The sequence below is a fragment of the Lipotes vexillifer genome, unplaced genomic scaffold (genome assembly GCF_000442215.2).
Source record: "Lipotes vexillifer unplaced genomic scaffold, Lipotes_vexillifer_v1.1 scaffold426, whole genome shotgun sequence".
NCBI classification, from domain to species: domain Eukaryota; kingdom Metazoa; phylum Chordata; class Mammalia; order Artiodactyla; family Lipotidae; genus Lipotes; species Lipotes vexillifer.
In genome coordinates, this window is record NW_006779491.1 from 3,161,606 (window position 1) to 3,185,041 (window position 23,436).

The following is a 23,436-nucleotide window of genomic DNA, read 5'->3' on the forward strand; positions in this document are numbered from 1 at the left end:
TCCTGCTGAGTAGAGACGCAGAGAAATTACACTTTCCTTGCAGCAAAAAGGTCTGGGAGCACTACTCCAGGGCAAAACTCCCAAAGGCACTGAAATAACATTTCCGAGAAAGGTCAGAAGCCGGTTCAGTGGGACAGACATTTACATACAGCATCTTTGGGGAAATCATCAGATGAAGAGGACAGTGGCTCCTCCCTGACTTCCTTCCTTCCTTCCTTCCGTCCTTCCTTCCTTCCTTCCTCCCTCCCTTCCTTCCTTCCTTCCTTCCTTCCTTCCTTCCTTCCTCTAACCTCCTCTGAAACACTGTATGGGAGGCTGACTCCTCACCCTTGGCTCCAAAGATGGGCTTCTGACCCAGGCCGGGCCAATCCGTGTTTTCCATCACACTCCGCTCCCTGCCCGCCAAGGTGAGCCACGGTGATTATTAGTTAAGGATGGGCACGTGACCCAAGCCAGGTGAGGAGACAATTCTGGGACAACTGTTGGACTTAATTGGGAAGCAGAAGTTCTTTTACCTGGGATTACCGGGTACAGCTTCTAGGGGCTCCCATGTGGACAGAGTCTGAATGGGAGACGGACAAGAGAGTGAGAAACAGGGCAGAGAGATGCAGGGAGATGCCAAGGCTTGATGACGTCATTTGCACACCTGGATCCAGCAGTACGGGGAAACTGGCAACGCCTGATCTTTTTAGTTGCATAAGCTAAGAAATGCTCTTTTTTGCTTAACTCAATTGGAATTCAAGTTCCATTGTTCCCCCCAGACCCCGCCCCTCAGGATCCTGACCAACCTAGGGGAGTCCAGACTGAGCAAGAAATGACTGCTGTCTTCCAGGACCTTACAGCTCTGTGGGGGTGCCGACTCTTCCCAAAGACCTCTGGGGTGAGGCAGTCTCTCAGGGAATGTGTTGAGTGGTGAGGACCTGGGCTTTGAATTCAGATATGTTTGGTCCCGTTCTTGGCCTTGTACTAGCTGTGTGACTTTGGGTGGCTTTCTCAATTTCTCGAAGCCTCAGTTTCCTAATCTAATCTGAAAAATGGGGAGAATAAGAGCTGTGAGTGAGATAAGGGAGGGAAAGCCCCAGCACAGTGCCTGAATGGGATACGCAACCAAGCCTCAAACCAGGCTCTTGACTACATTAGGTTGGCTTTTAAATTACTCGGTTGTCCCAAAGTCCCAAAGTAATAGAGAGAGAGTTCTGGAAAGTAAGGGGCTGTGAGGATTCAAAGGAAGACTTCGTCTTTTCTAAGAGGTAATTTGTCCTTGTGGAGTGAGGGAGGGAGAGCTGAATTCTCAGTGGGCACCGTGGGGAAGGCTTCTGGGGATGGGATGGGATTACAGCAAGGCCTTAGGAAGGCGGAGTGGAGGACAGTGTGGGGCACCACCCAGATCCCACCTCCCATCCCCAGGGCTGAAGGGCTCATCCCACCAGTGGCTGGGAGTGCTGACAGCTGACAGCCCACAGCTGAGTCCCCCCACTTGTGACTAACCCTGGCTTTGCCCCTCACCAGCCCATATCCAGTGACATGTTAACACAGGCGTGTAAAGGCCCAGCCCCCTTACTCAACTCAGGGACAACTTCCAGGGGACTTTGCAGCTCCCTGTGGAGCTGGCAGAGTCCTTGGTGTGACTGCCCCACGGCCCAGTTCTCCCTCTGACCAGCCCTGCTTCCTGCCCTCCCCCAAAAGCATGCCCCAGTAAACTCCATCTCAGAGGCTGCTTCTTGGGAACCCAATCGACAGTCGACTTCCTTTCAATGTGCAGGGATGGAGAGCAGGGAACAGAAGCCTGCAGGGGGAGGTGGGGGCGGGGAGGAGGCTAAACTCTGACACATTCTGGCTTCGGCTTCGTTCTGGAGATGATGGTGGGGAGGTGGGGAGGGGGCGTGACAATGGCGTGTCTCTTCTTTTCAGAAGATAACTGGAGGCAGATGACAGGCACGAGGGGGCAAGAAAGAGCAGGAGGGGGACTTCCCTGGTGGCGCAGTGGTTAAGAATCCGCCAGTGCAGGGGACACGGGTTTGCGCCCTGGTCTGGGAAGACCCCACATGCCGCGGAGCAGCTAAGCCCGAGCGCCACAACTACTGAGCCTGCGCTCTAGAGCCCGCGAGCCACAACTACTGAGCCCGCGTGCCACAACTACTGAGCCTGCGTGCCTAGAGCCCGTGCTCCGCAACAAGAGAAGCCACAGCAGTGAGAAGCCTGCGCACCGCAACGAAGAGTAGCCCCCGCTCGTCACAACTAGAGGAAAGCCCGCGTGCAGCAAAGAAGACCCAACGCAGCCAAAAATAAAAAAATTTAAAAATTTAAAAAAAAAGAAAGAGCAGGAGGGGAGGCCGCAGCGAGCAAGCCCCCAGAGCCTTGTGAACAGGGAACCGGTGGGAGAGATCACAGCGCAACGCTGGGCCTGAGGATTCCCTGGGATGCAGGCGGAGGTGCTGGTGGGAAGTATGCGGAGTAAGAGAGGAACTGGCGGGAACGGCACAGGCAGAGGAGACAGAAGAACAGACACAGCGAGACCCAGACGGGATCTGCTCAGAGGCCACCAGCCAGCAGCCGGCTGGCCGAACACACGTGTTTTGTTTGGCTCATAGGGTGTTTTAAACTCCTGTAAAATGAGTCACCAACATTGAAAAATCTGGAGATCTCATGTAAAAATCCAGATTTCTGACCTCTCAGAAGACCTGGCACCTGCGCCGGTACTCCTGCTGCCCCACCCCACCTAGAGCCAGGAGGATACAGACTTTCTCTGCTCCATCACCTGCTCTGTGGTCCAGTTTGAAGGGGCAGCTCAAACCCCTGACTGACAGATGCCCAAGTCTCTCTGGCTCTTACGTCTTCTTGCTCTATAACTTCTGGGCTCTGACTGCCGCCTCCTGGGTCAGGGCTGCAGCTAACACGTAAGACATCTGCATGTGCAATGCAGAAATGCCCCTCTGGGAGGGCACACTGCCAGGAGGACCCCTCTTCTGAAGGGATGCAGCCCTGCCCAGGCCAGTGTCACCAATGCAGGCTGGTTTCAGCCCTGACTTATCCTGGGGCCTGGTGTCTCTTTGCCAAGGTACAACCTGCCCAACTGTCCCGGGAAACCCCGTCCCAAGTGGCCATGACTCCCTCCCCACCCCCAACCCGTGAAGGTCCTCCTTCCCTTGACACTGCCCCCAGAGAAGGTACTCACAGATGCCCTGGTAGATGCCCGGCTCTGGCGTGGTGACTTCAGGGACAGGGGGGCTGGGGGGCAGCTCTGGTTCAGGGGTCTGCACACAGGTTGGAGAGAAGCAGAGGGAAAGGGGGTGATTTTAGTGATACCCACGCAGCTCACTGGACATCTTCCCAGCTAGATGCCCACTCTGTGCCCCAGGTAAGTCCTGGTGTCTTTTCTGGTGTTTTCTGCCCTGGTGGGAGCTCCATGACTGGTAATACGGCGGGCCCAGAAACCCTGAGTGCATCTGAGTCCTTGCCGGAAGTTCTTACTGGTAGGGGACGAGTTTGACACTAACCAGCTCAGGTGATTAGATTTTCTGGAACAGGGAAGGGCCCTAGCTAGGAAGCGGGGAGGGAGAGAGATGGGGAGGGAGGGAGGGAGGGAGGGAGAAGAAAGAATTCAAACGTGGAGAGTGGTTCTCAACCCTGGGGCCTGTGCATCTCCATTTTTCAAACCTCCTCTGTGATTCCCACGGACAGGCAGATAAAGAAGCCTTGGTCTACAGACACGGTGGGCTGCCACAGCCCGCTTCTTGGGTCTCTCTGTAAACTCTCTTCATTAGATCCCTGCGCCGCGAGTCAGGGTAGGAGTGCCTGACAGGAAGGCTGAGACACAAAATGAGGTGAAGTCGCTTGTCTGGATCTTAGAGTGTTTAGTGGGGACGATGTTTCGGTAGCCAGTGACACCCTGATGACCCCTCAGTCCAGCCCCTAGGGACAGCCCCTCCACGCCCCTGCCTGGCTATGGGGAGGATGGAGAGGGAGGTTGTCTGCCAGAAGTTAACCCCTGACGCTGAGTGGCCTCCTGGAAAGCTGCTGCCCTGGAACCCACGTGCCTCCTCCTGCCTTCCCTGGCGCCCTGCCCTCCCTGAACCTCCTGCCACGCTCCCTGGTGGATGCACCCGACCCGGGACACCTAGGCGGGCGTGGGGCGGCTCCAGCCCAGACACCTGCTAGGGGTGTGACACTGACGGGGCCTCCCTGAGCTTGAGGACCTATCTCTAAGGCAGAGAGAGTGATCCCTCCCTGCCCCTCCCAGGCCTAGATCCTAATCAGAGCTCCTGAGCAGGGACTTTGCCATTTGGAAAATGTTGGGGGAATGAAAGGCCTCGAGGCCATCTCCCAGCTGGAGGCCTGCGCGGCAAAGCCAGACCACGGACATGCTTTGTGGCCTGCAGAAGGGTTGAAAACACCATGGATTAGTTGCCAACATTTCTTAATGGGGAGATTTTTACGTAACAATCCAGATTTCTGGCTTTCTTTGAAAAAATCGAGACAACCATCAACAACGAGCTAGCCTGTCTGAGTGGGCGGGGCAGGGGCATGTCACTGTACCGCCTTGGTCATGACCTTCTTGTGTCCGAACCTTTTGTCCGTGGTTCCTGGTTCTTTCCACTCTTCCCCCCCACCCTCTTTAACCGTCTCCTCTTTCTCCTATGGCCTCAAGAACATCCCCGGAGACCCTGGTGTCTCTTCACCTTGATTTCTCGTCTTTGACTTGGGCTGACCCTTGCCCTGAAGGTCATCTTTCATTTTTGATAATTTGTCCATTAAAAGCACAGACTTTGGAGTCTTGCATTCAAGTTCTAGCCTTGTTATTCACCCAAGATGTGCCCTTGGGCAAGGCCCTTAGCCTGTCTGAGCCTTGGTTTCCTAAACGGGGATATTAATCATCTCTACTCCAAGGGCTGTCACGAGGGTTAAGCACGATAACAAGGTGCTCCACAACTGGATCACGGTATGTGCCCAAGAAGTGATTGCCAGGATCATCATTCTTTTAATTCTCAAGTCCGCCTATTGAAAGCATTTCTAGCCCTTCCATCAAAAACAACAGTGAGTGATCAAAATGCAACCCAAAGCAAAAATTCCCGAGACTGCCAACCTCTAAATTACAGAAATGACACAGAACCGATTTCCCCTAGCTTTGATTAAAATTTGAATACTTCCTTCACTTTGGTTTACAAAAAAATAAAAAATAATTAGAGAATGAAATATGACCTACAGAACAAAAATGAAGCAGAAAAATGGGAAATGTCAAAACGGGGGTACCAGCAGCTTAAGGAGATCCATCTTCATTCCTCCTGGTATACTCTGAGTCAGGAGAAGTCTCTGTGGGGTGCCCACCCGCCTCCAGTCCTACCTGGTCATCAGCCCAGGAGCCAGCCTGGGTGTCGGGCCTCTCCTCTCCCAGGCCGTCGGCCGTGCTGGGCCTCCTCAGCGCCTCCTCGCACCGCAGGCTGCACAGGCTCTCCACGTCCAAGTCAAACGTCTCATCAGAACAGAAGATGGCCTCAAGAATGTCATCATCGGTTGTGAATAAGATCGTGTCTCCAAAGTGCTCTGGAGCTAACAGGGGTACCAGGAAGACAGAAGAGTCAGCTCACCCCACGTCCCAGTGATGTGCAGACCAGTAACCTAAACCCATCAATCTTTGGGCTGGAAAGTCCCAAACCACTAACAGGTCTTGATTTGTGTAACTGAGCCTTATTCTTCTTTACGCATTTGCAAATGGAATTCACGGACCATAAGAACCACATAGATTTAATGAAGGCACCTAATCTGATGAGAATCACTGTGGTCTGTCGTGAACTAAGGGATGTTTCTCAGGCGCGGGTGAGGCACGGTAGCTGTTGTTGTTGCTGCCCCATCCAGATCCTCTGCCATCCTTATAGGGGGCCTTCCTGGAAGGGTGTGGGAGTTACGTCCCAACCAGGGGAGTCTGAGGGTTCCAAAGCCCTGCTGCTTTGCCTTAAGGCAGGACAGACCCTGCAATTTACACTCCAGAGCTCCCCTTGGGATCAGGCTGAGGCTGGGCTTCCCCTGAAATGATATCCTTGCCTAGCTTCTCCCCCCACCCCGCCCCCCGACCCTTCCATATCCTACACCCCTCCCTGCCCTACAGGGTCTCCTGAGAGCACTCCCTCCATAACTCACTTGCACTCATCAGGCTCAGGCCCTAGGAGGCTAAGGCTGGTACCCAGGGGAGGCGTTTCAATGAGGTCAGCTCTTTCACACCCAGCAGCAAAAGGCGAGGAGCGGGCCAGCTCTTGGAAAGGAGACAGACCTATCTGTCACTGGCTAGCCACTAAGTTTCGTTTTTCCTCAGAGCCTCAGCGAGTAGCAGGTAGGGGCTTCGAGAGCATTCTTACAGACATACCGTACCTCCTGTCAGGGTGCCTGAGGCCTTGGCGATTTCTCCCTTAAAGATGCACTGTGTATCTAACAGCATCGTGATGTCCTTCACACCCCGGAAGGAGTGTATCCGCGATTTATTGTAATTCCAGATCCTGATCAGGGCGACTTGGCAAGGCTGCACGAAGTCGATGGAGATGGAGTGGGACTTGCCCAGCGTGAAGGGGGCCAGCCACACATGCATGTCGTCCTGGGTCCTATTCACCCCGTCGATAAGGTTGGTGACCACACGGGGGTCTTTCCCATAGGCCGGTAAGATATTGATGTCTGGGGGGTCGGCTTGAATGTTCACAATTTGCACCGGCTCTCCCTTGGAACTGAATATTTCTATCCCGTTAAGGCCAACGTAGTGCCTGTCCCCCCACGTGGACTTGATGTCGATGACCAAGTGCTGTCCATAAGGTAAGACGGGGATTTTAAAGTCACCCCCGTCATCTATCTCTAGGGAGCCGTGGTCCTGTCCTTTCATGGGCTCCGGCTTCTCCTTCCAGGGGTGCGGCTGGTCGCTGTGCCGGCTGCTCTTCTGCTGCTGCAGGAACTCATCCAGGATGTCGCCTTGGAACTCCACGTTGGAGATGCGTCCCCGGTGGGAGTGGTCAAAGACAGTGAGGGAGTCCCACGATTCACGTAAGGTGTGTTCCTGCTTGCTGGGCCACTGGGGCCGCAGTGGCGTCCGGGTGGACCAGGCATCTTCTGGAAGGAAGGACACAGGAGAGGCGAAGCCCCATTAGTGGTGTGTGTGGAAGTGGGGACCCTTAGAGATCGTTTCACCCAGTGGCTCCCAGCTGGGTGGGGGTCACCCTCAGGGGGAAATTCTAGAAACCAGTGGGTGGTTCGATGCTCTTGGCTGTCTCAGTGCCTATTGGCCCTGCTGGCACTTGAAGGGTGGGACCAGGGATGCGACTGTCCCTCACTGCCGGGGATGGTTCCAGGCACAGAGTATGCTCTCCTGTCTCAGGCACCATTCAGGTCGGTAAAAAAATTGTTTATGGTCACCCGAGTCTGGAACCTAGTTGTTTTACAAAGAGCACAGTGTTTCTCGGTGTACTTTGAATTTTCTAAGAATGCGACTACCATGCAAATCAAGGGAACACTCTCTGCTTGTGTGAGAACCTTTTCAGAAACTCACACAACCCAGGGCGATGCTGCTGCCTGCGGAGTCTGAGTCAGCAACCCCAGGGTCTGTTCTGAAGGCTGTCACAGCCACGTGACTCTAATGGGGTGTTTCAAAGACTGCCTAATAGCAGGCGGAAGGCTTGTGAAAGAATGTTACATGGAAAAAAAAAAGAGCCAGGGGGCTCCCCTGGTGGCGCAGTGGTTGAGAGTCCGCCTGCTGATGCAGGGGACATGGGTTCGTGCCCCGGTCCTGGAAGATCCCACATGCCGCGGAGCGGCTAGGCCCGTGAGCCATGGCCGCTGAGCCTGCCCGTCCGGAGCCTGTGCTCCACAACTGGAGAGGCCGCAACAGGGAGAGGCCCGTGTACCGCCAAAAAAAAAAAAAAAGAGCCGGGGGCCTCCCCGGGGGGCGCAGTGGTTGAGAGCCCGCCTGCTGATGCAGGGGACATGGGGTCGTGCCCCGGTCCTGGAAGATCCCACATGCCGCGGAGCGGCTAGGCCCGTGAGCCATGGCCGCTGAGCCTGCCCGTCCGGAGCCTGTGCTCCACAACTGGAGAGGCCGCAACAGGGAGAGGCCCGTGTACCGCCAAAAAAAAAAAAAAAGAGCCGGGGGCCTCCCCGGGGGGCGCAGTGGTTGAGAGCCCGCCTGCTGATGCAGGGGACATGGGGTCGTGCCCCGGTCCTGGAAGATCCCACATGCCGCGGAGCGGCTAGGCCCGTGAGCCATGGCCGCTGAGCCTGCCCGTCCGGAGCCTGTGCTCCACAACTGGAGAGGCCGCAACAGGGAGAGGCCCGTGTACCGCCAAAAAAAAAAAAAAAAAAAAAAGAAAGAGCCAGATAGGCCATTTTAGATGCGGCCTCTCCTAGTGTGGGCAGCATGTCCCGACGTGTTAATATCCTCGTTTCTGCGTGGTGAGTAGGAAAGACTTGTACTTTCTTCTTTGACACCTTATCTTCTAAGTTCCCTACGTGTAATTTTTATAATCAGGGACAAATTCTATTAAAAAACCAAACAACCCAGGTATATTACAAGGTAAGGAATTTACATCTACTTGTGCTTAAACTGGCTCCAAGAGCCGAAGCTGCGTCTGGGGCATGCGGAGAACACGGGCCTGGCCCTCAGAGGCATGGCTCTGAGGGCCCTGCTCTCCTGCTTGTAGAATGTTAAAGCCCTGGCGTGTGCATCTAAGCAGCGGCCAGTCCTCAAGGCCACGCCATGGCTAACTGCCATCTAAGGGTGTCATTCTGGAAAAACAGCAGCTGATGACACTGACATTCTGTTTTTCCTTCGTTCACATCGTGCTGCGCCCTGCACTCCATTTTCTGCCTGTCTCCTCGGGGGCCTGGCCCCATCAATTATCTCCTCTCTCCAGAATCTTCAATCACTCCTTCCCCACTGGCATCTTCCCCTCTCTCTGTGTGCAGACATGCATAAATCTCTCCTACCTGAAAGAAAAAGGAAACTGATCTGATCTTGGGGCTCCCTCCCACCACCGTCCTATTTTCTCCCTCTTTTCACCGAAGACACGGCATCCTCATCACCACTGCCCTCTCTCACCACCATCACCCTCTCTTGACCCCCTGAAACTTGGCTCCTGTGTGCAGAGTTGTTGTTTTGCCCACCCAGACTCCACTTCTCCATCTTCTAGGAACAAAATTCTGATTTTCCCCACCTTCAGTCCGTGCAGATTAGGCAAAACACTGACAGCATCCTTCCAAGCTGGGCTCATGAAAGGGACTATGGGGAGAGAGAGGGGCTCTCTTTAAATTGGCACTGCTGAGCTGGTAGGATGGAGGGGTGGAGTTGTTGGAGGCCCTTTGCTACACTGTGTGGGGGGAGCCTGGCTGAGAATGAAGCCAACCTGGGGAACGTGAGCTGAGAGATGGAGAGTCCTGATGACAGTCATTTGAGCCCCTGGACCCAGCTGCACCTGAAGTCAATCACTTTGCGGTTTTCTGTTCCCGGCATCCATAAGAGTCCTATAACTCCCATAACCCTCCACTGAAGTGACTTATGACTCCAAGCACACCGCCTTTCCCCAGATCTCCTTCCCTGCTTGACATCCCCGGCAAAGCTCCTCCGCTCAGCAGTCCCCGCCTCCACCAGCTTAGGAGACATCACCCCTTCCTGGTTCTCCACGTCCCCGGCCGATGGCTCCTCTCTCTGTGTCATGGCACCCTCCACTCCTCCCTGCACTCTAAGTCTGGTTGTGCCCAAACCCCTCAGCTCCATGCCGTCCCCTCCCAACACTGCCCTCATCCAGCTCCTGGCTCCCATGCAGGCCCTGCTCGTTGACACCAGCCAACTTCTGGCCTCTCTTCCTGGGTTACCATCTTCCAGTTCCAAAGACCCCCTTGGTCCAGACATGTCCACTCTGTCACTTCAAACTCTGGGTACCTAAAATGGAGTTTGTCACCAACCCCTCTAATTGGCATTATCTCTACTACATTGAGAATAAAGAAAATCTAACTCCTCACCGTGCCCCTAGGGCCCTGAGTGTGGACCCCCAACTCCCGGCTGACTTCTCCAGCCTAGCCTCATACCCTTCTCTCCACGAGCATCCCACTCCAGCCACGCCAGCCTTTCATTCCATGGACACAGGTCTCTCCTTGCCCTTGCTGTGCCCTCTGCCAGAACGCTCTTCTCCCAGAGCCCCACTTCGCTGGCTCTTCTTGACACCCTCCTTCTTGGAGAGGCCTTTTCTGCCCCGTTCCCTGCTGCATCCCAGGGCCTGGCACAGAACCTGGTGCCTGGAAGTGCTCAATAAATGTGTACCAGTAAAGGGACGGGTGGTTGGCGCCACCATCACGTACCCACTGTGCTCAGGGCTGGACGCCGAGGGACTCCCCCTCCACCTGTCAGTTCTCCTGCACCTCCTGTCCTCTCCCCTCCTTCTCAGCTGTCATTAACAAGACCCCAGGAATTCCTTCCATCCTTTCTTCCAGGCATGAGTCTTAACATCTGGCAGAAGGAACTTCCCATATGGATCGTCACGACCTCAGTTTACTGTGATTTGATTTCCACTGGCTGAAATGAATGGGCTGGGTTGGTCTGCAAGGGCAACCGAGGAGAAAGCACCAAAGGTCACACGTCAGGGACTCAGCCTGCCTTTCTTGCCGGGGTGCGCAAGAAAGGCAGGACTAGGGCTTCCCTGGTGGCGCAGTGGTTGGGAGTCCGCCTGCCGATGCAGGGGACGCGGGTTCGTGCCCCGGTCCGGGAGGATCCCACATGCCGCGGAGCGGCTGGGCCCGTGAGCCGTGGCGGCTGAGCCTGCGCGTCCGGAGCCTGTGCTCCGCAACGGGAGAGGCCACAACAGTGAGAGGCCCGCGTACCGCAAAAAAAAAAAAAAAAGAAAGGCAGGACTTGGCTTTCATCCTGCATCTGCCTTCTAACCTATTCTCCCCAAGATGTACATACGCCCTGGGTTTTAAAAGCAGAGAGGTATAGACTTTGTCTTGGACCTCTCAGATGAAACAGCAGGCTGGGGCCCACGTTTCCCTCTGTCACACATGACTCATTAGACTTTGGGAGTTGGGCAACTGCTGGGATTGGTGCTTTGTCCCGTCTGTCAACATTCCTGCCAACAAATCTGAACTGATAACAGAAAGCTACTGCTTTAATATGCAGTCCGCATGGTCTGGGAGGGACCAGTATGAGATGATGGGATTAAAGGTTCAAAACTACTCTTTGGTGGAGATTAATATGAACTGCAAAATTCTGAACTTCAGTTTTTAAAAATCACTGGCACCACTGTAAGGTAGGCATTAATTGCTATTAAAATGGGAAGTGAAAAAGCATGTAGTGAGATGCAACAGAACCACGTTTATTCGAGGTGAACAGCCCATTAGCCATAGCTGATTGGACTAGGAGTGGACACCTGACCCATGCCAGCCAATCAGCTTCTGCCCTGAGACTCTGGAATTGCATTCTGGAGCTAGAGCTGGGAAATTGTCACTTTTGGACTGCGAAGCCATTTCCTGCCATGTGCACAGAGGAGGGGTGAGGAAGAGTGGACCTGCAAAGAAGCAGAGGCAGGGCCCAGCAGCCCTGGAGGGTCAGGGAGAAGCTTCCTCGGTGCCTACTAGCTTTCTGGTTCCTCCTTCATGTGATGATTCCTGCCTTTGGGGGTCCAGGAGCTTCTGAAATAGCACCCCATTTTACTGCTCAAACTGGGCCGATGAGATTTCATTCACCTCTAGCTAACTGACCCCTGATAAAGACACCTCCAAAATGCAGATGTCATTACAATGAGATACTTCGTTTAACAAAAGGATTTCCAGGCTCTCTATTATGGTGACAGCACGATTCCAGTCCCAGGGAGGATCGTGGGCAGTCATTCATTCTACAAGCACTGTTGGAGGGCTTGGCCCCCACCTTTCCTGACGGGCATGGCTATGGGATTTGGCTCTATGTAATGGGTAATTTAAAATTTCTAAGCAACTTTCCTTTTTAGCACGACCAGCTTAACAAGCATGAAATCTCAGGGGCTCAGTTCTTAATGTGTGTTGAGCCAAGCAGTGAAATGCCTGGAAGGAAATTAAAGTGAGACAAAGTCTTCTGAACATGGACAAGTTAGAAAAATGCCCATCACCTCATAACTCTCAGAGTTTTTTGGGTCTGTTTACCAGGAAGGTTTGGAATTGCCTAGCTCTTCTGGGGCAGGTGGCTGATGACAGCTGGGGAAACAGGGCACTGTAGGGTAGTAGTTCAAAGCACGGATGCTGGAGCAGGACTGCCTGGGTTCAAATCCTGCTCTAACCCTTATTGGTTGTGTGACCCGAGGAAAGTTACTTAAACCTCACCTTTTCTTTTCTTTTCTCTTTTTTAACCATATAACTTTCAGGTGTATAGCATTGTGGTTCAACATCTGTATACACTACAAGGTGATCACCACCATAAATCTAGCTCCCATCCATCACCATACAATTGACCTCCTTCATCCATTTCACCCACACCCCAACTGCCTTCTCCTCTGGTAGCCACTAATCTGCTCTCCATATCTATAAATTTGTCTTTGTTTTATTTTGTTTGTTTTGTTTATTAGATTCCACATATTAGTGAAGCCATCGGCATTTGTCTTTCTCTGTCTGACGTATTTTACTTAGCAGAACACCCTCAAGGTCCACCCATGTTGTTGCAAATGGCAGGATTTCATTCTTTTTTATGGCTGAGAAGTATTACATTGTACATACATTATTCCATGTACATATATACTATATATATATACCACATCTTCTTTATTCAGTCATCAGTGGACACTTAGGTTTTTTTCCATATCTTGTCTCTCGTAAATAATGCTGCAATGAACATGGGGGTGCATATATCTTTTCAAATTAGTGTTTTCATGCTCTTCAGATAAACACCCGGAAGTGGTATAGCTGGGTCATATAGCAGTTCTATTCTTAATATTTTGAGGAATCTCCATACTGTTTTCCGTAGTGGCTGCACCAATTTACAATCTTGCAAACAGTGTACAAGAATTCCCTTTTCTCCACATCCTCTCCAACATTTATTATTTCTTGTCTTGTTGATAGTAGCCATTCTAACAGGTGTGATGGGACATTGCCTTGTGGTTTTGATTTGCATCTCCCTGATAATTAGTGATATAGAACATCTTTTCTTGTGCTTGTCGGCCATCTGTATGTCTTCTTTGGAAAAATATCTATTCAGACCCTCTTCCCACTTTTAAATCTGTTTGTTTGTTTTTTGTTGTTGAGTTGTATGAGTTCTTCATATATTTTGGATATTAACCCCTTAAAAGATATATGATTTGCGAATATCTTCTCCCATTTGGTAGGTTGCCTTTTCATTTTGAGGATGGTTTCCTTTACTGTGCATAACCTTTTCTGTTTGATGTAGCCCCATTTATTTATTTATGCTTTTGTTTCTCTTGCCTTTGGGGTCAGATCCACAAAAACATTCCTAAGGCTGATGTCAATAAGGTTACTGCCTATGTTTTCTTCTAGGAATTTTATGGTTTCAGGTCTTATATTCAAGTCTTTAATCCATTTTGAGTTAATTTTTGTGTATGGTGTAAGATAGTGGTCTAGTTCCATCCTTTTGCATGTGGCTGTCCAGTTTTCCCAACACAATTTATTGAAGAGACTGTCCTTTCTCCATTCTATGTCTTTGCTCCTTTGTCATTGATTAATAGTCCATATGTGCATGGGTTTATTTCTGGACTCTCAATTCTATTCCATTGATCTCTGTGTCTCTTTTTGTGCCAGTATCATACTGTTTTGATCACTATAGCTATGTAGTATAGTTTAAAATCAGGGAGCATGATACCTCCAGCTTTGTTCTTTCTCAAGATGCTTTTGGCTATTTGGGATCTTTTGTGGCTCTATATACATTTTAGAATTATTTGTTCTAGCTCTGTGAAATACACCACTGGAATTTTGATAAGGATTGCATTATATCTATAGATTGCTTTAGGAGTATGGTATGGACATTTTAACAATATTAATTCTTCCAATCCATGAGCAAGGAATATCTTTCATTGTGTGTGTGTGTGTCTTCTTTAATTTCTTTCAATAGTGCCTTATAGCGTTCAGTGTACAAGTCTTTAACCTCCTTGATTAAATTTATTCCTAGGTTTTGTTTCTTTTTGATGCAATTGTAAATGGGATTGTTTTCTTTACTTCTCTTTCTGACAGTTCATTATTAGTGTATAGAAATGCCACATATTTCTGTATATTGATTTTGTATCCTGCAGTTTTACTGAATTCACTTATTAGTTATAACAGTTTTTTGATGGAGTCTTTATGGTTTTCTATATATAGTATCATGTCATCTGCAAATAGTGAGTTTTATTTCTTCCATTCTGATTTGGATGATTTTTATTTCTTTTTCTTGCCTAATTGCTGTGGCTAGGACTTCCAATGTTGAATGAAAGTGGTAAGAGTGTGCATCCTTGTTGTCTTGCTCCTGATCTCTTAGAGGAAACACTTTCAGCTTTTCACCATTGAGTATGATGTTAGCTGTGAGTTTGTCACATATGGTCTTTATTATGTTGAGGTATGTTCCCTGTATACCAACAATGTTGAGAATTTTTATCATAAGTAAATGTCGAATTTTGTCAAAACCGTTTTTTTAAATCTATTGAGATAATCATATGATTTGTATTCTTCATTTTGTTGTATCACGTCGATTGATTTGTGGATATTGAACCATCTTTGCATCCCTGGAATAAATCCCACTTATTCATGGTGTATGAGACTTTTAATGTGTTGTTGGATCAGGTTTGCTCATATTTTGTTGCGAATTTCTGCATGTATGTTCATCAGTGATATTGGCCTGTGATTTTTTTTTTTTTTTTTTTTTTTTTTTGGTGATGTCCTTGTCCAGTTTTGGTATCAGGGTAATGCTGGCTTCATAAAATGTGTTTGGAGGGTTTCCCTCCTCTTCAATTTTTTGGAAGCATTTGAAAAGACTAGGTATTAAATCTTCTTTGGGTGTTTTGTAGAATTCACCAGTGAAGCCGTCTGGTCCTGGGCTTTTGTTTGTTGGAAGATTTTTGATTACTGTTTCAATCTCCTTACTAGTAATTGGTCTATTTAAATTTTCTATTTCTTCATGATTCAGTCTTAGAAGATTGTTTGTTTCTAGGAATTTATCCATTTCTTCTAGGTTGCCCAATTTACTGGCATATAATTGTTCATAGTAGTCTCTTATGATCCTTTGTATTTGTGTGGTATTAGTTGTAACTTCTCTTTCATTTCTGATTTTATTTGAGCCCTCTCTCTTTTTCTCTTGGTTAGTCTAGCTAAAGGTTTGTCAACTACATTTATCTTTTCAAAGAATCAGCTCTTAGTTTCACTGATTTTTTTTGTATTTTATTTTCGTCTCTGCTTCATTTATTTCTGCTCTGATCTTTATTATTTCCTTCGTCTACTGATTCTGGGCTTTATTTGTTCTTCTTTTTCTAGTTCCTTTAGGTGTTAAGTTAGATTGTTTATTGGGAATTTTTCTTATTTCTTGAGGTAGGTCTGTATTGCTATGAACTTCCCTCCCAGAACCTCCCACAGATTTTGGTATGTTGTATTTCTGTTTTCATTTGTCTCCAGGTATTTTTTGTTTCTCCTTGATTTCTTCAATGCCGCCCCCCACCCCAGCTGTTTTGTAGCATGTTGTTTAATCTTCATGTTTTTGTGGTTTTCCCCACTTTTTTTCTTGTGATTGATTTCTAGTTTCATACCACTGTAGTTGGAGAAGATTCTTGATATGATTTAAATCTTCTTGAACTTATTAAGACTTGTTTTGTGACTTAACATGTGATCTATCCTGGAGAATGTTCCATGTGCACTTGAGAAGAATGTATGTTCTGCTGCTTTGGGATGGAATATTTGGTATATATCTGTTAATCCAATCTGCTATAATGTGTTGCTTAAGTCTGATGTTTCCTTATCAATTTTCTGTCTCGATGATTTATCCATTGAGGTAAGCAGGGTGTTAAAGTCCCCTACTATTACTGTATTGCTTTCAATTTCCCTAAGTCCATCAATATTTGCTTTATATATTTTGGTGCTCCTATGTTGGGTGCATATACATTTATAAATGTTATAGCTTCTTGTTGCATCGACTCCTCTATCATTATGTAATGCCTTTCTTTGTCTTTTATTATAGTCTTGTTTTAAAGTCTATTTTGTCTGATATAAGAATAGCTACTCCAGTTTTCTTTTCATTTCACTTGCATGGAATATCTTTTTCTATCCCTTCACTTTCAGTCAGCGTGTGTCCTTACTTCTGAAATGAGCTTCTTGTAGGCAGCATATAGATGAGTGTTTTTTTCTTTTAATCCATTAAGCCACTCTCTGTCTTTTGATTGGTGAATTTAGCCCATTTAAAGTAATTATTGGTAAGTATGTAATAACTGCCATTTTGTGAATTGTTTTCTAGCTGTTTTTGTAGTTCTTCTCTGTTCCTTTCTTTTCTCATTTCCCTTAGGTTTTGGCGGCTTTCTTTAGAGCTATATATAGATTCCTTTCTCATTTTCTTTTGTGTATTTACCGTGAGTTTTTTGCTTGTGGTTACCATGAGGATTACATATGCCATCCTAGGTAAGCCGCAGTCTGTTTTAAGTTCGTAGCAACTTAAATTTGAACACAGTCCAAAGCTTTGTCTTTCTACTCCCCCTCCACACATTTTATACTTTGATGACAAGTACTACATCTTTTTATTTTATGTATCCCTTAACAAACTATTGTAATTTTAGTTAATTTTTAACATTTTTGCCTTTTAACCTTCAAGCTTGCTTTATAATTGATTTTTCTAAATAAACAAATTTATTTATTTATTTATCTATCTATTTATTTATTTTTGGCTGCGTTGGGTCTTCGTTGCTGCACGCAGGCTTTCTCTAGTTGTGGCGAGCGGGGTCTACTCTTCGTTGCGGTGCATGGGCTTCCCATTGTGGTGGCTTCTCTTTGTTGCAGAGCACGGGCCCTAGAGCGTGCGGGCTTCAGTAGTTGTGGCACATGGGCTCAGCAGTTGTGGCTCACAGGCTCTAGAGCACAGGCTCAGTAGTTGTGGGGCACAGACTTAGTTGCTCCATGACATGTGGAATCTTCCCAGATCAGGGCTTGAACCCATGTCCCCTGCATTGGCGGGCAGATTCTTAACCACTGCACCACCAGGGAAGTTGTGCTTTATAACTAATTGATCCACTACTTTTATTATATATTTACCTTTGTCATTAAGATTTTTACATTTGTATGTTTTCATATTATTAATTAGTGTCATTTACTTTCAGTTTAAAAGAGTCACTTTAACATTTTTTGTAGGGCCAGTTTAGTGGTGATAAACTCCTTCAGCTTTTGCTTACCTGGGAAACTCTTAATCTCTCCTTCAATTCTGAATGATAAACTCGCTGGGCAGAGAATTCTCACTGGAAGTTTTTTTCTTTCAGCATTTGGAATATGTCATGCCGTTCCCTTCTGGCCTGTAAAGTTTATGCTGAAAAGAAATCTGCTGACAGCCTTAAAGGGATTTCTTTGTATGTCACAAGTTGCTTTTCTCTTGCTGCTTTTAGGATTCTCTTTTTATCCTTAACTTTTACCATTTTAATTATAATGTGTCTTGGTGGGTGTCTCTTTGGGTTCATCTTATTCAGAACTCTCTGGGCTTCCTGGATGTCTATTTCCTTCCCCAGGGAAATTTTCAGCCACTATTCCTTCAAATAATTTTTCTTGCCCTTTCTCTCTTCTCCTTCTGGGAGCCTCTAATATGAATGTTATTCTGCTTGATGTCCCAAAGATCCCTTAAAATATCTTTATTTTTCTAAAATTCTTTTTTCATTATGCTGCTCTAAGTGAGTTCCATTGCTTTGTCTTCCAGCTTGCTGATTTGTTTTTCTACCTCATCCAATCTGCTGCTGAAATTGATACTTTCTTATATTTTCTATCTCTGTGTTGTTCTCGCCATGTTTGTCCATTCTTCTCCCAAGTTCTATGAGCATCATTTGACCATTATTTTGAGCTTTTTATCAGGTAGATTGATGATCTCTGTTTTGTTTAGCTCTTTTTCTGTGGTTCTGTCTTGTTCTTTTGATAGGAATATATTCCTCTGTTTCCTCATTTTGCCTAATTTTCTGTGTTTGTCTCTATATATTAAGTAAATCAGCTACCTCTCTTGGTCTTGAAGGAGTGGCCTTATGTAGGACATGTCCTGTGGGGCTCAGAAATGCAATCATGCCTGGCCACCAGAGCCAGGTCCTCAAGCAGTGTCCCCTTATGGGTTGCATGCACCCTCTTGTTGTGGCAGGGTCGTGGATGCTGCTGCCATGCGTTGGTGGGCAGGGCTGGCCCCTGGAAAGACTGCAATGCTGGCCACAATGGCTGATGGGTTCTAGTGGGAAGGGTTATCACATAGTCAGCTGTGAGGCCTGGCTGAGGTGCAGGGGTGGGTGGGGCTCTAAGTGGGGTGTGCCGACTGGTGCTAGCAGACTAGAGGGAGAATTCCAAAATGGCACCCACCAGCATTGGAATCAGCAAGGTAGCCTGAGACTGGGAAAATGGCTCCCTCCAGTTTCTCAGTCCCCAGGGAGCATCCCAACTCATTCCTGCCTCTCCAGAAGATGCTTCAAGATTAGTAGGTGGGTCCCATTCATCTATGGTCCATGCACTTTTCAGTCTGGTGTTTTTGTGCTGGTTTTCAGGTGGAGTGAGTGCGAGTGTGCCCTTTAAAAGCTAGCTTTCCATTCTCTGCAGTTCTATAGTTTTGAGTGTATTCCCCATTGGTTTCCAAAGCCAGATGTTTTGGGGCCTCATCTCTCTTGTGCAGGATCTAAGGACTGGGGTGCCTGATGTGAAGCTCAAATCCCTCAATCCCCAGGGAAAGTAACTGTACCTGTGTAATCCTTCCCATCTGTGGACTGTCACACCTGGGGTGTGGTTATTTTCCTTGATGTGATCATCTCTCTGCCTCTCTTATCTGCCTTGATGCCGCCCTTTTACCCTTTCTTGTGGAGACTCTGTTCATCCAGTTTTCAGGTCCTTTTCAGAGGGAATTAGTCTACATGTAGCTGTAGTTTTGTCGTGTCCACGCGAGGAGCTGAGTTCAGGATCTTCCTATGCCACCATCTCGAAACTCCCGTCTCACCCTGCTTTCTTACCTCACATTTTCTTTATCTGTAAAATGGGACTGGTATGAGGATTAAATGAACCCGTTTGAGTAGTGCGCCCAAATGACAGCCTGGCTTACTGCAAACATGCCATGCATCTAGCCATTGCAGCTCCTTCTTTCCATCATTTCTCCCACACTGCAGAAGACCCACCATGAGTCAGGCACCTGGGTCCTGGGGACCCCAACACAAAGAAAACGCAGTCCCCGCCCCCCAAAGAGCTTCTCGGTTCTGTTCTCCCACTGTGCTCTCCTCCGTGATACCCAGTCTCAGGGTTAAGTCTTGGTGGGGGTGGGCAGCAGAATGTGTAAGGCTGGGGAGCCAGAAGGGGAAGCCCTGCTTGGGAGAAGGGAGCCAGCCACTCACCATGGAAAGGCACTCAAAGAGTCTGAGGGACTTGCTCTGCCCTAAGTAACATCAAGGGTCTGAAAGAGGCCACAAACGCTTCACATTTCTATGTGTAAACTCTGGCTAAATGCAGGCCTTTGGGGTCTGTCCAGTAGACAGTCATAGTGCAGATGCTAACGTAATTCACTAAAAATATATACATTGGCTTCACATACAGATACACCAAGAGGCAGAGTCACAGAATGGGGATCATGATGATGATGATGATGATAACAACAACAATAATAATAATAAATAGCAGCTGCTAACACCTGTTGGGTGCGCTTATGCCCCAGGCACAGTGCCAAAGGCTGCACACGTAGGATCTCATTTGATCCTCCCAGCCCCTCGTGAGTTGGATATTACTGGTGTCCTTATAAACAAGGAAACTGAGGCTCAGGGGGATTTCAGAACTTGCCCACAGTGTGGGTTGGCAGTGGGGAGCCAGGATACATGCCCAGTCACTTTGACTCCAGGGCTTCTGCTCCTGTGTGGTAGGGGGTGGGGATAAACTCAGAGGATCTAGAGGTGAGCCTTGCCTTGGTAGGTCCAAGAGCTCTGAGGACAATAAAGGATGTAGAAGCTAGTGTTGAAATCATGGCCACCACTTCTGGAGCACTTTCCACATGCCAGGCTCTGGTCAATATTTTGAAGCTATCAACTCATTCATTTTTCACAACACTATGGGGCGTGGGGGTTCATTCCCATTTCACAGATGAAGATGCTGAGGCTCAGAAAGTGGAAATGCCCAGCTCTATAGGACCCAGTCTAGAGGTCCCAGACCTATAAGTAGCAGAGCTTGAGTTCAAATGGTTTGACTCCTTGTTGCTATGCTACACTCCATCCCAGTAGCCAAATCTGAGAGCAAATATTCAGAAACCCAGCCGTTGGCACCTCCTTTCAGATCTCTTAGAGATAATCTACTGCAAAGTTCACAAAGCAGGTGAATCCTGCTAGCAGATGTATAGATACATTTTTTGACCCACACAGTGGTTTAAAAATAATCTCCATCAGTTGCCAATGTTGAAAAACAAGAATATTCTACAATTTTGATTTCTCTTGATAAAAGGAAAAGGGAGATCTGGTCTTGTATTCCTGAATACCATAGTCCCCACCGTTCCCTATAGTCCTTCCAACCCCCAGGCAAAAACTGATTGCTATTTTTCATCACACTTGTATTATTTTTCTAATGGTATGGTTAAAAAGAAGTGAAGTTCTTAGAGACCAACGTCTCTATCGGAGGTGGGATAACAGTCTAGATTGGAAAAGCCATGTTTTGCAAGAAAAATGGATAAAGGAACATATCTTGGAGGTAATGACAAATATATGCAACGTGTGCCTTGCCCATTTCACTCACTGCTGCCACCCCTGTGGCCCCTGAGAAAGGGAATTTGTGACCCTTAGTTGAGAAGAACCCACTTGCTTTGAAGATGAGGAAACTGAGGTCCAGGGAGCAAAATGGCTTCATGCCAATCAGTGGCCCTGGCTCAGGTGAGATGGCCCCGAGTCAGACTGCTTCCCAAGCTTACCTCTGCTGTCTGGCTGGCCATCACCATGACTGTTACTGAGGGCCTCCTTCCTCAGGCCCCTCCTCCCACTAGCAGGGTGCTCCCTGTGGGAAGGCTGGTTAAAGATGTCGAAGTCATCACCGCAGACTCTGGGGGTTGCTCTCTGAGCTCTCTCGCTGGCGATGACATTCCAGCTGCTTGCCCGCCCTTGCTCACGCCTGGGGTCTTTATCTCCGGCCTCGGTCTCTCCAGGCCCCTCACGGACGATATCCTCTGACGGAAGCCTGCCTCTCCAGTCCAGCGGCTTCTCCGGACTCAGCCAGAGGGGTTTTGACTTCGGGCCTCCCTGCTTCCTGCCTTTCCCTGCGGGAGAAGGTTGTAACCAGGATGGGGTTTTCCCTGGAGGCTCAGAGACTTTTCTGCCCATAACGTTTTCCAGCTGTTGGATCAGCGAGAGCTCTTGATCAAGAGGAGGAGGGCATTCCGCGGGGGAGGAGTGGGGAGGGACACTGGGCATGCCACCTGGCGAGGATGGTGCGGCTAAAAAGCTGCACTCTTCCTCTAACTTGGACAAATTGTCTTTCATGCAGTCAGGAGAATTCATCCTTCCACCAAATAAATGTCCTTGTGAAGATGCCTTCACATCCTCTGCTGCTCCAGCTGGCTGCGAGTAACTGGCACCGAGCTGCTTGTCCCCATCGGTGCTGTTCCTCTTGCGGGCATCTTTGCTTTCTTCTGAGTGGGCAACAATGCTGTTTTCCATTCTCTCATTTTGCAGGCCCACCAGGATGCTCTGTGGGGCCTCGTCACCTCCTTTGTCTAAGTTGCCATCAAAGATGAGTTTTTTGTTGACACAAAGCTTCACGTTTTTGGCCCCAATGTCAAGATCCTGAAAACACAAAATTTCACAAAATGAAGATGCGTGGCATGGGACTGATGTATCAGATTTTGAAAGGAGCACATGAAAAAGACAAATGTGGGACGCTGGAAACGTGAGCTTTCTGAGACTACAGCACTGGGGCTGTTAAATCAGACTCCTTTTCATTTCGGTGCAAAGGGTTACATATGTTATAAATCAAAGGACTTTCACAAAGAGGCGGCCTCCATCACCATCTTCATCATCATTACCTCCTGCTGGGACACAGGTAACAGCCTGCTAATTGGTCTCCCTGCTTCCTGTCTCTTGATCCTGCGGCCTTAGTTTTCTACAAGAGCAGATCTGGCCCAGTCACATCCCTTTGTGAAATTCTTCATGTTTTTTTTCACTGCCTATAGCAGAGGGTTCTTTAAAGTATGGTTCCTGGGCCTCCTGCGTCAGAAAAGCTTGGCAGGCACATAAAATGCAGATGCCCTAGGTTTCATGGGTGCCATATTTTGGGGGCCCTGAGAGCAGAGCCTGAGATAAGGGTTTGAGTGCAGGTAGCTTATCAGCAGGTGCTCCTAAGAGGGAGAGTCAGGTAGGGCAGGTGAAAACCCAAAAAGGTTTTGGGGCTGGTCACTGCTGTGGGGAACTGGGGCTCCATCCACCTGGGATACTGTGAGGGACCCGCAGAATGCATCTCAGAAGTGTCCCTCCAAAGGCGGGAGGCTGAGTGTTTATCCACTGACTCCCTTCCCTGCTGTTGATGGCTGCCCCTGGGGACACTGACTCCCCTCCATGACCACAGGCTAGGCCCTCTAGAGGCTTCGGCAAAAGGACCCAAACAGAAAGGCTTAGAGGCTGGAAGCGCTGGAAGTGGTGCCCAGTCAGCACGCCCGGGACTGTCCCAACGCAGCTGTGGCCACAAGTGGAGGGGAGCCCAGAGGATGCAGTGTGGGCGCTGCACTTGTGTGGAGAACACCAGACCCATGAGATGAATTCCAAACCCCTCAGCATGACATACAGTAACCTTCATAAAAGGGTCCCTGATAGCCTTCTGTCTCCTCCTCTCCCAGCACATGTGCCCCGTATCAGGCAGGTGTTCAACGCTTCTTGGGTCATACTTAAAATTAGGGGGCTTCCCTGGTGGCGCAGTGGTTAAGAATCCGCCTGCCAATGCAGGGGACACGGGTTCGAGCCCTGGTCCAGGAAGATCCCACATGCCACGGAGCAACTAAGCCCGTGCACCACAACTACTGAGCTCGCATGCCACAACTACTGAAGCCTGTGCGCCTAGAGCCCATGCTCCGCAACAAGAGAAGCCACTGCAATGAGAAGCCCTTGCACCACAATGAAGAGTAGCCTCCGCTTGCTGCAACTGGAGAAAGCCCGCGCACAGCAAAGAAGACCCAATGCAGCCAAAAAAAGAGAAAAGGAAAAAAAAGAAAAGAAAAAAATATCAAATAACACCTCCTCCTGCTACTGCCTTATTTGGCCATACCTCTTTACACAAAAACATTTTTTTTTTTTTTTTTTTTTTTTTTTTTGCGGT

General features: G+C 48.5%; 1 protein-coding gene across 1 annotated transcript in view; it reads right to left on the reverse strand.

Moving 5' to 3' along the window:
* The window catches only part of KATNIP (katanin interacting protein), a 155,688-nt gene that overhangs the window by 21,269 nt on the left and 110,983 nt on the right, over positions 1–23,436 (reverse strand). The window contains exons 14-17 of the mRNA XM_007452838.1: positions 21,047–21,914; positions 6,364–7,086; positions 5,342–5,547; positions 3,176–3,254 (exon numbers count right to left, since the gene is read on the reverse strand). Coding sequence (XP_007452900.1) covers positions 3,176–3,254; positions 5,342–5,547; positions 6,364–7,086; positions 21,047–21,914 — 1,876 coding nt within the window. The remainder of the gene's footprint in view (positions 1–3,175; positions 3,255–5,341; positions 5,548–6,363; positions 7,087–21,046; positions 21,915–23,436) is intronic.